Source organism: Branchiostoma floridae, chromosome 17, assembly GCF_000003815.2.
Source record: "Branchiostoma floridae strain S238N-H82 chromosome 17, Bfl_VNyyK, whole genome shotgun sequence".
NCBI lineage: Eukaryota > Metazoa > Chordata > Leptocardii > Amphioxiformes > Branchiostomatidae > Branchiostoma > Branchiostoma floridae.
In genome coordinates, this window is record NC_049995.1 from 18,298,386 (window position 1) to 18,316,784 (window position 18,399).

Genomic DNA, 18,399 nt, shown 5'->3' on the forward strand with positions numbered 1-18,399 from the left:
GATCACCTTTTACTTTGAGCCTGCGTCTTTCCTCTGGATACAGATGTATATGATGAAAGGACGTTTTACTGAAATTTAAGTATCAATTTGAAAATTAACGTCTCTGGGCTGCGTACCCTTCAACCCACCTTAAGCCGAATTAGAACATGCACTGTAGTTGTCAGGTTGCTTTTCTTCTTACCTTACAGTCGTGTCTTCTCCAGGCTTTTCGCCCACCACTTCAGGTTTCCATGTAGTACCAACAGGACCTGCTAGGTGACGCTGTGTAGCTGCATCTGCCTTCTCGGCCTGTGCCGGCCTGCCTCCAGGCGGCTTCTCTCCCCTGTACCCCTGTGGCCAGCCTCCAGGCGGCTTCTCTCCCCTGTACTCCTGTGGCCAGCCACCATGTGGCTTCTCTCCCCTGTACTCCACCACGTGGGATGCCACCTGCTTGACGGCTTTCTCTGCGTATTCTTGAGCCTGCTGCAGCTTTTCTTCAAGAACTGCGATTGTCTCAAGAGCCTCCTTCAGCCTGTTCTCTGTGATGTTGAGCTTGGAGCGCAAAGTCATGATCGTGTTGGAATCCACCTCTGCGTTCCTGAGGTTCTGGATGGCCTGCCTCATCTGGTGTTCTCTGAGCCGGTCCTTCTGCACCAGAGCCCGGACCAGGCTGTAGGAGAAGCCCTGGTACTCCAGACTCGCGGCTGCCTGCAGATGGAGCGGCAGGGCGTCCGAGAACAGGTTCAGGGCAGACAGGCGGGTCCAGCCCTGGGGCGCCCTCTGGTGTTTGGTGCGGGTACTGCACCCCACCTGGATGTCATCGACGGACAATTTTCTCTTGAAATCTGCAATACCAAACAAAGTTAAATAATATTATAAACTATGAAAAATGATTATTTTATGTCCAATGCTCGTGTATTATACCTGCTTCAGATGAATTAGGTGACGCAATTATTCTTATTCATTTTAAAAGGGTTTCTAAAATATCAGATCGACTGCTGAAGTAGCTGCGAAAGTTATAATTGATGTAGTAGACTTGCAAAGAAAAACAATAAGGACTGAAATAGAAAACTGCTTGCATATAAAAAGAAGTACAAAGTCAACTCACCGTACTCAGGCGCCTCCTGTTGGACTTTGATGGGAACTTCAGCGTCGATCTGCACTGACTTGACGCCCATGTATACAAGTCTCGGGTCGGAGTGATCCGCCATGTGCCTCAGCACAGCCGTGTTCTCCCGCGGTATGGAGAAGTGCACCAGGATGCTCTTGTGCTTCTTGTAACCTCTGAACTTGACCTGTGACCTTCTGATGCCACACAACGTTGCCAGGCAGTTTTTAAGCTGATCCAAAACTTCCTGGACCATGCGCATTGGGCCGTGCACTACCACGTAGGTGTTGGACGTGGCATTTACTGCAAACATTAAACCATGATATCTTTTAGCCAATAAAAAATAATAATATTATAGGAAGGTCTCTAATCATGTTTTCTACATGGAGAGCATGAGCGTGAAAATAATCCCCGGACGAGACAAGGTGCCGAAGATATTTCAGAACTTTTTAATATACTTTTTCTTGGAAGTATATTTTACGTAATTTGTTTAAAGAATATTTCACGCGTAGCGATTTAACTCACCGTCTTCATTTGTACCATCCTGGCTTGTTCCCTGTTGGAGTTCGGGGTTTTCCGACTGGACCTCGGCGTTTTCCGGCTGGAGCTCGGGGTTTTCCGGCTGCAGTTCAGGATTTTCCGGAATCTCTCGGTCAGGCGGCTGGAACCGCCGCAGAACGTCCCGAATCAGGTCCTGTCGCCCGATTCCTTCCAAGATCTCTTCAATAAACTCCAGGTTCTCCTGGTCGATTTTGTCTAGTTCCATCAGCTTGACGAAAACGTCCATTGCCCGCCTTAGCTGTGCTAGTTGACCCTGGGGAATCAGATGCAGGCAGAACAACTTGAAATTTGCTGTTTCTTCTTCTGTCAGTTCATCGGAAATCCGGGAGCAAAGTTTTCATGAAATCAAAATGGCGCCTGTCGGCAGCTGTGACTCTGCTTTCTCGGATCGGACCTGCCATCCTGAAAACAGACGATAAAACACCAATGAACACAAAAAATTGCCACATATTGTACGTTTAAGTCACTAGGCAAGGTGTATATTGGTACAGGATAAAAGCTCTGCATTTTATAACGATTTACGCAGGGTAGAAGGGTAACAGTGCTATGCCTTGTGGGTAAAATGTCAAAGTTAAAGACGAATGAGACATTAAAAAAAAACACGTCTCAACACAAGAACCCATGATTACAGGTCAGGGGCCTTCACCTTTGACCCTATGCATGGGTAGTTCAAACCTTATTGTGTTCCTTCTCACGTTTCTACCGTCATCATATCAAAGTGCCACCGTTAACGTCTGGGGACTGAGCAGCATTCAATCCACACCCAGTCCAGCTGGAACTTGTACAGTAGTTGATTTTGAATTTCTGAGTACTTTGCCCACACCGTGACGTCAGCACAGAGCACTCCGGAGAGTTTGTTCTGTCCAACAATCATTAACACGTCACGCGGACGTGCCGAGGGGAGGGGCAGAGATCAGGACACTGATAGGTCCTTGTGCCGCAAATAACATACTTATATGTTAATAGAAAATATGCTATTTAAACTGCAGATGTAAAGCTACTGATTGACATGCCCACCCATCTATGCATACATAGAAGCTATACATGTGGTTATTTTAACCTCGTCGACATTTGGGTTTAAGTTTAAGTTTCTCTAATCATATTAATCATTAACATCCGTGGAGTAAGCACCACTAAATCCACGCTAAGCCTAATTTGTACTCGTGATGTAACTGTTTACATCTCCCAGTACCTTGCCCTCACCGTGACGTCAGCCCAGACCCCACCCAGAGTTTGTTCTGTCCATCAATCATTAACACGTCACGCGGACGTGCCGAGGGGCGGGGCAGAGATTAGAACACTGATTGCCACAAATAGCATACTTACATCATGTTCTTAGAACATAGATTATTTAAACGTTTGATACGCCCATCCATCCGTGGAGTAAACACCAATGAGTCCACGCTTGGCCTGATTTCTACTCGTGATTAATTGATTAATCTCCCAGTGCTTTGATCTCACCGTGACGTCAGCTTACCGACTCCTGAGAGTTTGTTCTGTCCAACAATCATTAACACGTCACGCGGACGTGCCGAGGGGCGGGGCAGGGATCAGGACACTGATAGGTGCTCACCAAAAATACATACTTAAATGTATTGTACATGCTCATCGTCCTAATTGTTCATAATAACTTATCTAGATTACAGCTGTCAAAAGATGGTTTGACAGGCCCACACAGCTATCACTTTAAACATATTGTAGCTCCGAATACAAAAAATGTCGCCATTATCAGCTCACCCAGCATTGAGTGTTTGTTCAACAATATTAACACGTCACGCGGTCGTGCCGAGGGGCGGGGCAGAGATCAGGACACTGATAGGTCCTCGCCACAATGAGACACTTACATGATCGTCGTCCGAGTTGCAGTAATATAAGATATCTAAAGTACAACTGTGAATACTATAAAACTGTAACTTTGAAATTATCCTACCTTCCTACCCACTCAACGTGGCTTAGAAGGCATTTATGTCCTTCCCTTTCTGTCAGGTTTACCATCAGGTTACATACATAAACGAATTCCTTCAAATTTCTCTGATTTCTTTTTATCCCAGGCTTCACCACATAAAAAGTCTCAAGGCAAAAGAAAGGTATTTTCAAGTTGTTGACCTAAAATGGCCGCCTGGCTGAAGTGCCACGTCAAACATTTCTCACCTGTATTGAAACAGTGTGAAACTCACCTGTGTGACGTAACGGTAAGACAAACTCCTTAAGACGTTACCAGTTACAGACAGATTTTACAAGATATACTTTCAGCTGACTCCGGTCTGGAGACTGATATACCAGTAAGCTTTGCAGGTGGGAAACAAACTCGGTACCCGTTAGACTTTGATCATGGCAATTGCGTAATGTCAGAGTAACAGCTGCAGCTGCGCACCTAGCGGATATCACCGGTACTACAGGGACTATCGTCTCCGGTCTGCTGACTAAAATACCAGTAAACATAGCAGGTTTTTAGCGAACTATGTATTCGTTGGACTTTGGTCCAGACTGCTGATGTCTGATTGCGAAGTTTTACCCGCAGTAACGAAAAAGTTTTACCCGCAGTAACGAAAATAATTTAGGCATTATAAGGGTAAAGGTTGTTATTAATGCTTGCTGGACGTCGCCGTACATTTGTGATTTGTAAAACAGGTAAATTGGGTTCTACTGAACAGCCCATCCCTGTAGTACCAGCAGTATCCGCTAGGTGTGATGCTCCATCTGCCATCTGCGTTGAGCTTAAATTGTGGCATTATGATTATGACAGAAACAACAGTTACAAAATTTGTTCGTTAAACTTTGTCGTCACAAGGATGTTCTACAATGTCACGACAAGGCCACTTCCTTCCATTAGTAATACGAATTAGATAAGACAGTTGATACCTTCTTTTCAGAACTCTGTGGTCCTTATTTGATGCCTAGATGGGTATGTTGAATTTTGTTATTTTCATAGAATGCATTCAGCTTAATCATTTATCGATCGCTAGATGTTCTATGTCTTTGAGCCGCGCCTTTTCTCGGGTGTTACACAGGGACCGAAATCATGGTTGGTACTCAGTACCATAAGTAAGACTACAAAGAACTATGATCATTTTATGTAAAGAAAGCATAGCTTTTATTGATATAAAACTAAATTCGACAACGTAGAGTATCCATTTCAATTCAATTCCCAATAAATCTAACCGCTTATGAAAAAGACGTATTAAGTTCATTGCATACTCATGCCCAATTGGGGCTAAAATGCAGTCAGTTTGGTACAAAAGGTAGTAAACGAGAAGTTATACATATACTATAGTTTACATGCATCTTCCCTCTTCTTAAAATATTTGTAGATGAACTTACAGAGATTTTCAAGTATATTGTGGTCAGATGATGACATAAGATATTTGGAGATATGTTCCTTCGATTGATGGTGCTGAGAATTTTATGCTTCAGAAAAATGTCAACTGCACGTTTTAAACCTTTTATCATGCCTTTCGGAATCACGTGCGCACAGTATATTTTCACATCATCCGTTTCCTTTTTGGCGAGGGAATCAGATATGAGAATGAGTCACTCTAACAGTTTAACTTTGACACCTTTATTGTAGATGATTTTAGAAATATAGTTCTGTGACTATTTACATTAACCCTTCTCCGTAACCGTCAAAAAGTGCACATCTCCAAATCATGTCACCTTCTAGCGATTGGACCACAAAGAACACAAAGCAGACCGAGTCGTGTAATGGCTGACTTGTTTGGGCCACAGACTTTGTCCCCATGTCCACCGCCCAAAAATCGACAAGAGTTCGGCCCGAAGGTCAGCTCATCGACTGTTGAGAGTTTGTTCTGTCCATCAATCATTAACACGTCACGCGGACGTACCGAGGGGCGGGACAGAGATCAGGACACTGATAGGTCCTCGTCACAAATAACATACTAACATGTGCATGCTCATCTTCATAATTTTTCATGATTATAACTTATGTACATTTCAGCTGTATAAAGACAGTTTGGCACGCCCGCACAGCTATCCCTTCAAATATAATTATAACGTAGCTCAGAAGAAAACAATGTGACCATTATCAGGTAACCCAGCATTGAGGGTTTGTTCAATAATCATGAACAAGTCACGCGGACCTGCTGAAGGGGCGGAGTTAGAGATCTTGATACCGATAGATGCTAAAAACTCTATAAATCTATAATCAAAAGGAAGAGAAGATGATTGGTGACAATCAAACTCATAATGAACACGAGAGCACACAAGGGAAGTGCAACAAGAGCAGGTGACAAACTGTCTTGTCTCTGTCAGCAGGGCCAGTCCTTTGAAGCAGTCCCAGGCTAGTTGTGCAGCTCTAGCTGTGCGTGCTGAACAGTCAGACCAATAAAACAATAAATCATGTTTTTGAAAATTGTGATTTAAGAGCAACCTACCCACGTAACTTGACACCATTTTTTTGTTTACATACAGTAATCTGTTGCAGTATAGTCTCCAAATAAGGAAACCTGAAATTTCGTATCGTGTTATTCCTTGTATATAAGGTGTTACACCGTGAAGCGCAGTCAAAGTCTCATAGACCCAAAACCCTTTTCATGTCATTGACCTAAAACGGCCAACTAGTTTAAGCGAACATTTCTCACCTGTACTGGGAAAACTCACCTGTGTGAAGTTACGTTAAGACGGACTCCTTAAGTGTTAGACTGATTCTTCAAGACAGACTTGCTCAGATGCCTCCTGTCCGGACACTGATATACCAGTAAACGTGGCAGTTGGAAACCAACTCGGTACCCGTTAGACTTTGATCATGGCTGCTGGGTAATGTCGGGAGGGCGGATGCAGCTACTCGCCTAGCGGATATTACCTGCACTACAGGAACCAGCGTCTCCGGTCTGTTGACTGAAATACCAGTAACATAGCAGGTTTTTAGCTAACTCTGTATTCGTTGGACTTTGATGCCGACCGCTGACGTCTGATTACGAAGTTTTACCCGTTAGTGACGAAAATGGACATGATAAGGGTAAAGGTTGTTAATACTTGTTGGGCGTCGCCGTACATATGTGACTTACAAAACAGGTGAATTTGGTTCTACTGAAAAGCCCATCCGTGTGGTACCAGGGGTATCCGCTAGGTGTAAAGCTGCATCAGGACATCTCGAAATAAACCAACGGCGACATCTTCCCTCCCAACATCTGCTTGGAGATGAAATAGTGGCACCATTCTCACAACAGGATCCAAATGCCGACAATTTGTTATTTAACACTTGTTATTCCTCTCTCAAAGATGTCCTGCAATGTTCAAACAATGCAGCTTCATATACAGATAGTTCACGGTGTTCTTTAAGAACCTCCTTGGTCGTCATTGCAGGTCTGACTCTCGTTGGTATGCTGCAGAATCGCATTGTTTACCTGTACAGAAGGCATGCAGTTTGAACATTAACCGCTGGGCGTCTTTGTGAGATAATGTGTGTCTATTTGAATGTTATTCATTGGCGTTCAATAGGAATTGAAAACGTGGTTGGCACTTTTCATAAACAGAACACACTGCTTGAAAAGCCGAGTTTACGTGGTGGAAACTCCTGGGCATGCACCCAGAAACTCGAAATGGTCGGGCATTCACGGTACGTATCATACCGGACAGACTGTCTGTCCGGGCAACTGGCACACCCGAGGATGCACGGAAACGAACCACGTCGTGCCCGGGACGTGTATAAGGCCCGAACGTTCCCGCTCATTTAGCCGCTATACTTCTCTATATACCCGGACACCCCACACTTTTGCCGTGCCGCATGGTAGCTCCATGCATAAATTACCGGGCAATTATCACCTAATTATCTACCTCGACAAGAGCGCGTTCATTACACCCTTTGTCATTAAAAAGAGTGTTGTTTTACCACACCTGCCGACCTAGGATTACCCCCCTTCCCATGTAGATTTGTATAAGTTTCCTTTATTCTTTCAAAATGTGTATTAACTTTGCTTTTTGTTTTATTTTTAACTATTTTGGACTGCTCCTGGTGGGCTCCGTCGCTCTTTTCGCTTTCAAATATATGTCGGTCTGCTGCCATAGGTCCGGGTCATCACTATTTTCATAAGCAGTCGCCCAACTAACTGTATGGTCGCTTCCAATTTGATAACATAAACTCCTGTAGATCTCTCGATTTCTGCATTGCTGCTCTCACAAATTATGTTGTCCAGGCGGTCTTCTACACAAACCGATGCTAGTCAGGAGCACGGGCTTGTAAAGTTCACATAACAGTAGTACTCAGTATTCAATCCATCGTGAAACGGCAGCAGCTAGCCCTTCTCGCGTTCGACGTAGTGACAAAGACCTTTCTTGCTGAAACTCAAACCACACAAAACAACAGCTGGGCTCTTCGGTGCACCGGTTGTTACCCTTCTAAACAGAACTATGTCCCATGGCGTTGGTAGTTGGATGCAATTCCACAGCAAGATGGTGTCCGATCTTGACGTAGAGTATTTCCAAGCTCTCATTGTTCACTGGCCGTGGGGCCGTCTGGCGTGCATACAAAGATTTTGCTATAGGGATAGGAGCTGGGTGAAAGCACTACTTTACAGAAACAAGGTCATCTCCGAATGCCAACTGAAAGATGGGATTGAAAGATTTGAAAATCGTAACACGTGTGCTGATTGGTCTACCCAACTGCTATGTGGAATACAATTGGCTGCGATTTATGCGTATTTGCATATAGACGGACAAAGTAAGCTCAGAATTCAGCTTATAATATATATTGTCACATGGTCGCAATTCACAGACAGTCAAACAATACAGTTAGTCAAACAATACCCACACGGTATTAGGTGGCAAAGTGCAGCTGTAATTGTTTACGGTTTCAGACATCACTTTGATAATAAACGTAACGTTTACTCTATCCTACAACAATAGTGAACTATATTAACCTCCTTGGTCCAACTAGCATTATCACAAAGCATAAAGACGTTACGAATACGAGGGCCCCGACGTGCGAGGTTATCAACTTCCCTGCCACAAAAAAATTGTTTGTCGTACAATGCTTCTATATATACATGTATTACTTTCATGCATATCCTAACAAAGAACACATTCAATTATCTACCCTACGCGTCATGCGTGTGTGTTTTCTGTTAAACCAAGGGGACCCATTCTTAGGCTCCTTTTAACCTCCTTTAAGTATCTTGAAAATCTTTATTACATACTATTTGTATGTCTTATTTTCTTGTTCACTAACATGAGCTTGTCGTGTATCGTTATATATCATAAATAAACCTATCACAGAAGTTCTTATGTTTTTCTAACCTCCATAGGCTTTGATAGAAATTGTTTGCGTTCGCAGAAATCCTTCCAACAAATAAAATAATCATTTAACTACACCCTGTGTCTGGCCGGATAGCTAAACAATCAGAACGGTACCATAACATCAACCTGTACATTTAGTTTCAATATATGTGTATGCAATATTTTTTTTTGGGGGGGGGGTTTGTAGCCAGTAAGTCAGGCGTGTCGCGATCGCGTACCGATGCCATGTATCCAGAACAAAACATTGCATGTGTATTGGGGGGGGGGGGGTGCGTTCAGGGGAAAAAGGCAGTTTATTAACGTCTGTTTCTTTCTAAAATACTGTAGCGTGTAGATTTTCATCCATGGGTATCCCAATCCCAAAAGTTAAACAGACTTGCAAATTTACTGTAAGATGCTACTGCCGTATCGGACATTATTTACAGAATTAGAACGTGCGTGTTTAGAACCAGTAACGCGCCTTTTCCCGGCACGATCAGTAAATAAGCAAACGGACCAGAATGTTACGAAATAGACATTTTCAACTGTCAAACATTTTGTTGCACTGTAATATCTTATCATCCATGCAGCATGAGCAAACTTTGAAATTTCTCTGCGGTACCGTAAGTTGAATATACACACGTTAAAATGTTATCAGGATCATAAGCTTTTTTAATACAAGAAATAAGATACAGAGAAAGAAATTTGTCGTTTCTTTATTCTATGGATACTTTTATACTGTTTTCAGTACCATTTTCTTAAAAAAAAACATTGATAGCAATTATCACTTGAATACACACTACCCCTTCACTGAACCACTTCTCAAGACACGCCGCGTGTGCGGGTACCGCGAACTACCGGACATGGCCATGTCCGGCAATGATTGGGGATATTCGGCACCGGACACACCGTGGCTAGAAATTCGTTTATACGACCCGGACATGTCAAGTTCCACGGTAGTGTAAGAAACCAAAAATTGCCAGAAATTCTTGTTTTAGTGCAGTGACACAAATAACCATAATCATTTCATGCATAGAAAGTATGACTTTTATTGGATCAAAACATATTATGGCATCTAAGGTATCCTATATATAAGGTATCCTATTGAATTAACAAGTCAAGAGATTCAAACGCTGATACCAAAGACATGTTATTGCAATCTTTAGACACGGTGTAGTGGCCTGCATTAAGTATCTAGCATCTAGTACCTCTGTTTGGATACTGGTTATCTTTAGCTAAGTCATGACGTCACCACAGTCTGTAAGGCAATCGCCATGTTCCCAACCTTCCATCCGTCTTCTCAAAGTTAATTAACCCTCTAACACCCGAGTGGGGTCCATTTGGACCCCAGGCGTAAATTTTGAAGTACCATTTGAACATTTTTAATCTGAAGAAAAAATCCTTCCGTGACTTTGTCAGCCAAAATCTTTTATACCTTCTCCGAAGTTTTTACGAAGATTGGTACAAAACTGTGGAAGCTATAAAGAAAGTCCGTGATCAGTCCGTCTGGGGTCCAAACGGACCCCAGCAAAAAAGTGCAGCTTTTGAAACAAACTTTTGAGTCTTTTGAATCAACTCTAGCCCAGTCAGGACCTGTGGGTCCAGACCTCTCCCCAGTCTCTCCAGTGTACTACCCAGGGACACTGTGACTACTCCCTAACTACTTATCGTATCACTACCAAAATTTCAGAGGGTAATGAACATGTAAAATTCAATCATCGAAAAAACTTCTGTGTCATCACCATATAGAATGACGATATTATGACGTCATTTAGTGACTAAGGGCGGCCATCTTGGATTTTGACAAATGACGTCATGAAATTAGCATAAATTATAGATTTTGAATCATGAAAATAGCATTGAATTTCATAGAAAATTATTGTTGTAAGAAAACAAGCATTGTTTACCAAGAAAACCTTGTTTAAATCGAAATTGGCAAATGTTGGCAAAAATATGCCTGTCATAATTCCGTTGCCATGGCAACCCCAATTAAAGATAAATTTACTTTATTGACAAAAAAAATTTCCTAACAATATTTTGTGATAAATTACCAAGTTTCCTAGCTTTAGCACCAGCCGTTCATGAGTTATGCGACATAAAGGTTGCTGAGGGCCTCAAAATTCGCCTCTCTTGTCAGAACAGGTTTAGTGCAAAAGATGGTCCTTCTGATCTTTTGCATAAATTATGATAATAAGGTGAAATAAGCAACACCTTAACATGTCGAAATATTCCTCTTACATTGACGAAGCAATGTATGTACAATGATCACCGATAGGAATTGGAACTGAGATTTTATGAGCAAAACATTTTGGGGTCCGTTTGGACCCCACTCGGTCATTTTAGTCGCAAAAAAGGTCGGGTGCTTGAGGGTTAAAGGAATCCACGGCCATGTAGGACCCTTTAAGTGTACAAGGCAATATTCAATTGATCAGTCATTCTTCTGTCAGCGCCTCCGTCTACTGTATATATACTCTTACCTACCCAACATATTCCCATGGTTTCCAGACACCATTAAAAGACTGCAGGTACCAAAACACCTGGTATCTCAACTGTGCAAACGTGCACACGAGGGAAGAGACACTTAATACCGCTGCCATTTCGCAGCAACTCAAGGCCTACGCAATGAGGACCGAAGTTATAAAGGCATACACAGTTCTTTGAAAACTCTGACCAAGGCACGATAAACAGACGGCCCTCCCTCGTTATATGTGAGACTTTTCGCAAGTTTCTTTTAACAGTGTAAAAGTTAGACTAAGGTAACTAAACCTCGCACCGCAAAGTACCTACTTCTTTGCCATTTCACTGCAACTCAACAGAAACACCCACATTATCATGATTTATGTTATAGAACCATACACATGTGTATTGAATGTTATTCCTTTGGCCGCGTAATTTTGTAGCGAGTTAAATAGGGGTTAAAGTCATGATTGGTATACCGATGTTATGATATTTCAGAACCACAAAGAACCATGATCATTTCATACAAAGAAAGCATAGCTTTAATTGATGCAAAAATTGATGCTAAAGCAGAATTCAATTCACAAGGGATTCAACCGCTGATACCACAGATTTGTTAATGTGCAATCATTAGACATTGTATCAAGGCCTGTATTTATTATCTAATTGTTTAACTGATACGTAACTGTACAATGGTGATGTTACAGGTGAAACATGTCGCACATCGTGTCCCATTATCCGAATACTACTGTTGGATACTCGTTATCATCGGCAAAGCCATGACGTCACCACAGTCTGTGGACGCTATCATTCTCCTCACCTTCCCTTTCGGAGTTAGAGGACTCCATGGGCGTGTAGAGTCGACCTTTTAACTATTTACAAAGCAATAATCAGTTGATTAATCAGTGTTTTCGCCTGCTGCAAACTTTTACCAATCAAACACGTTTGTACTTAAGAATGAGTATGATAGTAGAACACATAGACAGTAGACTTGAGCTTTGCTAAAATAATTGCACAAAGCTCTATGTACCATCATGGCAACAGAAAGAAACGGCCGAGGATGGGATTTGCTAATGCACCATTTGGCGCGAGAGGTACTTTTTGAAGTTCCGAAAACTATGAACATGAATTATGTACTTAGATGAATCATTATAGATATGGATAACATATTGAGCTTCCGGGAATCACCGAATCATCTGGTCTCCGTTAGAATGACTGACGCCCGATTGCTGAGAACACGTGACCTTCCGAGAGTGTGGCCTGAATGATGGGTCAAAGGTCATTGGAAGTAGGTCCCTCGCCCCTATCCATTCCTTCCTCAGTCACCATATATATATATATATATACATATATATATATATATATATATATATATATAGAGAGAGAGAGAGAGAGAGAGAGAGAGAGAGAGACAGCAGAACTGGTTGGCTGATTGGTCCTGCCTGTTTGTGAGAGATGCTTTCCGATCAGTAATTAGGAAATACAGTCACAGTTCTGTCCACCCGACTCGTCACAACCAGCTGCCCTTCCGGTCCCACAGCCAGGTACTCCGGCTCAAACCCTGTACTGTCGGTACGGACATACTCGCCATGACGTGTGAAGATCTGAACCCTCTTATTCCTAGAGTCCGCCACGATAATATGCCCCAATCTGTTTGTACAGATGCCTCGAGGACCATTCAGCTGACCTTCACCACTTCCCAAACCTCCGAACTGGAACGGAAATTTGCCGGACTCGTCATACACGTACACAGAGTTACTGTTGTAGTCCGACACAAGAATGTTCCCTTCCCCATCCACAGTAATGTACCTTGGGCGTTTTATCTCACCAGCCAGTGAATACCGGACTGTCCGCACCAGGGAGCCGTCCGGACGGAACACAAGAACCTCACCTTGGTCTGCATCAGTTATCAGGACGTGGCTAGTGCGCACGTTCACTGCGATGCCACGGAAATGATGGCTCTTCTTCAAGTCAAACCGCGCCATGGCGGTCCCGTCCGTGCTGTACTGTACAACATGGTCAGCTGATCCACCTTCTCCCACTACCCACAGCGTGCCGTTACCGTCCATACAGACATCACGTGGCTGTATCGTATTACCCCCTGTACCCGGTACAACTGTTGGGAAGTGGCGCAGGTAAACCCCCTCTGTGCTGTGGACTTGGACTCGCCTGTTGTTGTGGTCAGTCACGAATATCTCGTTGCTAGGCGACACCACAACACCGCGAGGGTACCAGTACTCTCCAGGCTGTGTTTCTTCCCCACCAAAAGTGACCAAACCCTGTTCCTTGTCCCCAATAGAGCCAGATGGCGCTCCTTCTATCCCCGCTGCCTGTCTCTCTTGCTCGGGTGCGTTTATACCGAAAACATCCTGTCTTCTATCGCTCCGACTGTCATACCTTTCCCTTGCATCTTTCTTAGCTTCGTCAGTCGAGTCATCTCCGGAAAATACAGTTACAGTGTGGCTTAAGCCATTGGACACAACCAGCTGCCCTTCCGGCCCCATAGCCAAGCATGCTGGCTCTGACCCAGTACTGACGGTACGGACAAACTCGCCTTGACGTGTGAAGATCTGAACCCTCTTGTTACCAGAGTCCGCTACGAGGATGTGGCCCGAGCTGTCTGTACAGATGCCGAGGGGATACTTCAGCTGACCTTCACCACTTCCCTTCCCTCCAAACTGGAACAGGAACTTCCCGAACTCGTCATACACGTATACATAGTTATTGTACCAGTCCGACACAAGAATGTTCCCTTCCCCGTCCACAGTGACGTCCCCGGGGCGTGTCATCCCCCCAGCCCGTGGATGCCGGACTGTCCGCACCAGGGAGCCGTCCGGACGGAACACCTGAACTGCACCTTGCTCTGCTTCAGTCACGAGAATGCCTTTGTTTATTGCAATGCCGCGAAGATGATCACGGTGGTCTAAAACAGCCTCAAAAATCCCCATTGCCATGTGAATAGGCCGCGCCCACTATTATCACGCCTCATGCCAACTCGGACGTACCGGGCAGACCAAGGATCGGTACAAATATTTCTCAATATAACATGCGATCTGACAATCGTACCGCAAATATAAAATATAGAGCTATTTAAGAAATGTGTTGATTCTGAGACTATGCTAAAATCAACAGCTGACATGTTAACGCTACGTCCAACCGCAGCAAATGCGTGGCATGCACTGAGGTCACTCTCGGCCGTTGAACTTTGAACTAACAAAACTCAAATCTTTCATTTACGTGTAAAACAGTACCTTACTATATTATCTAACTTTCTAGTCTGGGAAAATACGGCTACGTTCTCATATTTTGGGTGTCTAGATGATTTAAGTTTATTTTACTAATTTTGAGGTACGTTTTCTCCCATATTCCTTTTCGGTGAGAACGTACGCGCCTCCGAGCAAATTCAAAATGCCAAATGCACTATATGCTAGTCTGTCTCCTCAAGTTTAGGTCCAGAATGACACTGTTGAAAGTTGCCTATAGTTTAATGTGTGGAGGCTTTTGCCAAGTGTGGTTGTTGTGACCATTAGTCAAGTTATCACAAGTAATGTGTAATGCTGTTTTCACTTGTCTGCAACATCAGCATCACCTGATATGTGACTCTGATTCAGTTTGAATATTATCATACTACACTGTATATATGTATATGACAGTCTGGTTAAGCAGAAATTTCGTCCGAGGTGTCACAGAACTGAAAGATTGTATCCATTGCTGTAGTTTGACTTAAAACGGGATTCGCTGCAGCAGTTTGAGTTGAAATATTAATATCGGATCTAACTGTTCGCGTCATGTATGTATCATAATTACTTTGTGTAAATATGTTCGCTATCATAAACGTTGTATTCTTCACTACATATTTATCATTAGCAAGAATTTTGTATTGAAAGTGTTCGCTACTACATTACTTGGAGTACTTTGCTACTATTGAGCTGAATATTGTTAGCTAACATAATATTACTATCAATTGATGTATACTTTGATGCTGTTGAGCTGCAATATGGGATCTGTGTTTTTTTGCCTTTGTGAAATCTAATGTGTAGTTCATTGATTGAACTGAAATGTTGCATTATTGGATTGTTTGCTACAGTGCTTTAAGCCATATGTTATGATGAAGACATCTACAAATGAATACTAAAACTGTAATTATTTAAGTAAATTTTGATGTTCAAGGAAAATATTTCCAAATGCTAACTTGTATAGGTGTACACAGTCTCTGTTTTATATTTGTACAAAGCAGAACTTCAAAACCTGTCAACAATACTCCCTACCATAGCTCTTACTGTACCTCTTGTTATACTATACTTATAGTTTAAAACTTTCATGAATAAATGAATGAAGATTTGAAAACAACTGTTCAATTGTCTGACCTTTATTGAATAAATGAACACCTTTCATTCACTACAAATTGAACGACCATTCGCTACGTTGGTAGACAACCAGACTCCTCCAAACAACAGAATATTGCTCATAAGTACACTACAACTAGACCATGTTTAATCAAGGACGAAATGTTTAGCTACATAATGTCGACTAAAAAGTAAAAATGTACTGGAAATGCTCTGCCAATCTGTTTACACAAGTTTTAAAAAGAGAGAAGAGACTGTAGATTCTAGATGGTATGACCTCTTTACACCTATACTTTAGTTCAATGATCTAACTCAATGCATCTAGCCTATATATTTCACGGGACGGTTCAAAAAGTTCTAGTTCTAGAGAGCAGCCTGCAGCATCGTGTCCTCTACTAGGCCATTCCGGTCCCAGGTCTGTCGGTAGAAGGAGACAGTCAGCCTCCCTCTGCTGCTGTTGTATGAGAACCGGAACGGCCTGGACTCACTGACCACCACCTTGCTCTTTCCCCTGTAGTGGCTGCGTACTCCCTGTGGGCAGGAAAGATGAAACGATAAGCTTTTTTGTCACAGAAAGAAAATTCAGTAACAAAGATCCTAAAGTAGAATCAAGGAGCTTTTATCTTGGTAGAATCTAGTTATTTATGACATATAATAACAAACACTCATGCCTGAATAATAGGCAAAATATTACTACAAAGTATTTTCCTGTTGCATCTATCAATTACAAAGGAAAGCATGATTCAACAAATACTAGTAGATGGACTTTGGTGTATGTAAAGATAATGTTCCTCACATCAGGGGTTCGTTCCTTGTCAAAATGGAACTTGGCCAGGTAGTTCCTCCCATCAGATCTTGTCCCACTGAGCACTTTCTTCAGAACGTCAAGGCTTGTGATCGTCACCTCGACGTTGCCGTACATGCCGGGTTTGCTGGTCTGGGACAGGTCGACATGGCCGCCATATCGCTTCATGAGGTACATCAGCTGCGAGAACACGGTCGGTGGGATGTCCCTCTCGAAGCTGGCCATGCCGGTACTGTTGTTTCTCTTGAGCCGGGCTGAGACTTCTCCCCCGATCTTGGTGAGGTAGAAGTCGTTTAGCGGCCCGGCCAAGAGAAGAGCGCTGCCGGCTATCTCCTCAATCTGTGAAAATACAATTTACAGATGCCGTGTCAATTATGATCTGTGATATAGAAACAGTATTGAAAATGCCGAACGTTATTCTAACCGTTAAATTTGTTTCTTTTTTTTAAATCCACGTAGAAGTAGAAGTCCACCGACAAGTCCGATCGAAATAGGGGTGTATGTATTTCATTACATGCGTGAAAAGTAAACCTCTAGATAAATTGGTACCATCAAGATATACCCCATTACAACTTGAATGCTTTTCTTTATACCGTGTTAGTGAAAAACTGGTGTGATGTGTTTAACTAAATCAAAAGTTATGGAACGCCTGACCATGCCACCCCCATTTCAACGATGGCATTGTCTGCACCGCTTGGGACGCCATCTTGAATATTCATTGTATACATTATTTGAGTTTCGATCCATAGCTATCACTTTTCGCAGCGAAGTTACAGGCGATTTTCCACGGCTAAATTATTTTCTAGACAATCAAATCGTTTAGCCGTATCACACATAAAATAGTAAGATATTTGCTTACATGTTTGATTTAACGCGTTTTTATTCTACAGTATTTCCTTCGGTTACAATTATTATTTGTGCCGCTCACGAAGCAAACAAATAAATCAAGGAGCTTTCCTTTTCATCAAATGAATAATGAAAGGTCCGTGACTAAAGTTACCGAATCGGACTTTTATGAGACTTTGTGCAACTTGGCAAAACAAATAGAATGGATAAATCACCTTTCCGTCCAAGTCCAGCATGGCGAAGTCCAGCTTGTCCTGCTCGGGGACCGTCTCACGCATCCACCGTCTGAAGACAGGCGTGATCTCGGTCTTGACCGCCGTGGAAGCTCCGCGCCAGAAACGCCAGTCCCGCCGAGGATTTCTTAGAGTCGGTGGGCCGCCCCGAGCTCGCGCGCTCAGCCGGTGGCTTGGTCCGTCAATCGTGACGTTGATGCTGCACCCAGACGCGGCCGATTGGGACTTCTTGGACGGTTTAGTTTTGGGCATGTTGACGAGATCGGAACAGAGGTGCAGGAGCGTAGTTTGAAACGGTGTTGTCAGTTTGTCGCCAGAGAAGCTAATGATCATACCCACGCGATGTATTGTTAAAATGTGCGAAATCGTAGAACAATTGGTTGTGATTGCAGGTACGCATATCAATAGGACAGTTCGCGCAAAAAAGCCACGGGGGTGAAGCAAGAAGGTAAACATTACTACAGCCCGCCTTCAAAAGTGCCAACCAATCACAGACTGTTGTCAATAGAGACAAGGGTGATTGACACCAAAATTCTCATCAATATGTATGTTCCCAAGTGGGGATTTTTGAGGCTGTTTTAGACCACCGTGGATGGTTTCTTAGGTTTCTAAGGTCAAACCGCGCCATGGCGGTCCCGTGCGTGCTGTACTGTACAACATGATCAGCTGACCATCCTCGCCCTACTACCCACAGCGTGCCGTTACCGTCCATACAGACATCATGTGGCCGCATGTCCTTATCCTTGGTACCCGGTACAACTGTTGGGAAATGCCGGAGGTAAACCCCCTCCGTGCCGTAAACTTGGACTCGACTGTTGCCGTAATCAGCCACAA

General features: G+C 43.1%; 2 protein-coding genes across 2 annotated transcripts; both read right to left on the reverse strand.

Moving 5' to 3' along the window:
• Window positions 1–11,910: 11,910 nt before the first annotated feature.
• Window positions 11,911–14,289, reverse strand: LOC118404447 (E3 ubiquitin-protein ligase TRIM71-like). The gene has a single exon (XM_035803523.1). It carries the CDS (start codon window positions 14,287–14,289, stop codon window positions 12,802–12,804), a length of 1,488 nt encoding a protein of 495 aa, XP_035659416.1. The 3' UTR covers window positions 11,911–12,801.
• Window positions 14,290–15,688: 1,399 nt separating this feature from the next.
• On the reverse strand, window positions 15,689–18,152 carry LOC118405116. Its single transcript, XM_035804520.1, has 3 exons — window positions 17,548–18,152; window positions 16,478–16,825; window positions 15,689–16,212 (listed from the first exon to the last, which is right to left on the reverse strand). The coding sequence occupies exons 1-3, from the start codon at window positions 18,019–18,021 to the stop codon at window positions 16,045–16,047; spliced, it is 990 nt and encodes a 329-aa protein (XP_035660413.1). The 5' UTR covers window positions 18,022–18,152; the 3' UTR covers window positions 15,689–16,044.
• Window positions 18,153–18,399: the final 247 nt, after the last annotated feature.

Bases quoted from the DNA above. Each gene is read 5' to 3' on its own strand.
- LOC118404447 (XM_035803523.1), bottom strand. From the start codon at position 14,289: ATGGCAATGGGGATTTTTGAGGCTGTTTTAGACCACCGTGATCATCTT.
- LOC118405116 (XM_035804520.1), bottom strand. From the start codon at position 18,021: ATGTTTACCTTCTTGCTTCACCCCCGTGGCTTTTTTGCGCGAACTGTC. The intron at 16,826-17,547 runs GTGATTTATCCA...GTATTTTCACAG, and splicing joins TGCTGGACTTGGACGGAAAG to ATTGAGGAGATAGCCGGCAG. The intron at 16,213-16,477 runs GTGAGGAACATT...TCCTGCCCACAG, and splicing joins ACAAGGAACGAACCCCTGAT to GGAGTACGCAGCCACTACAG.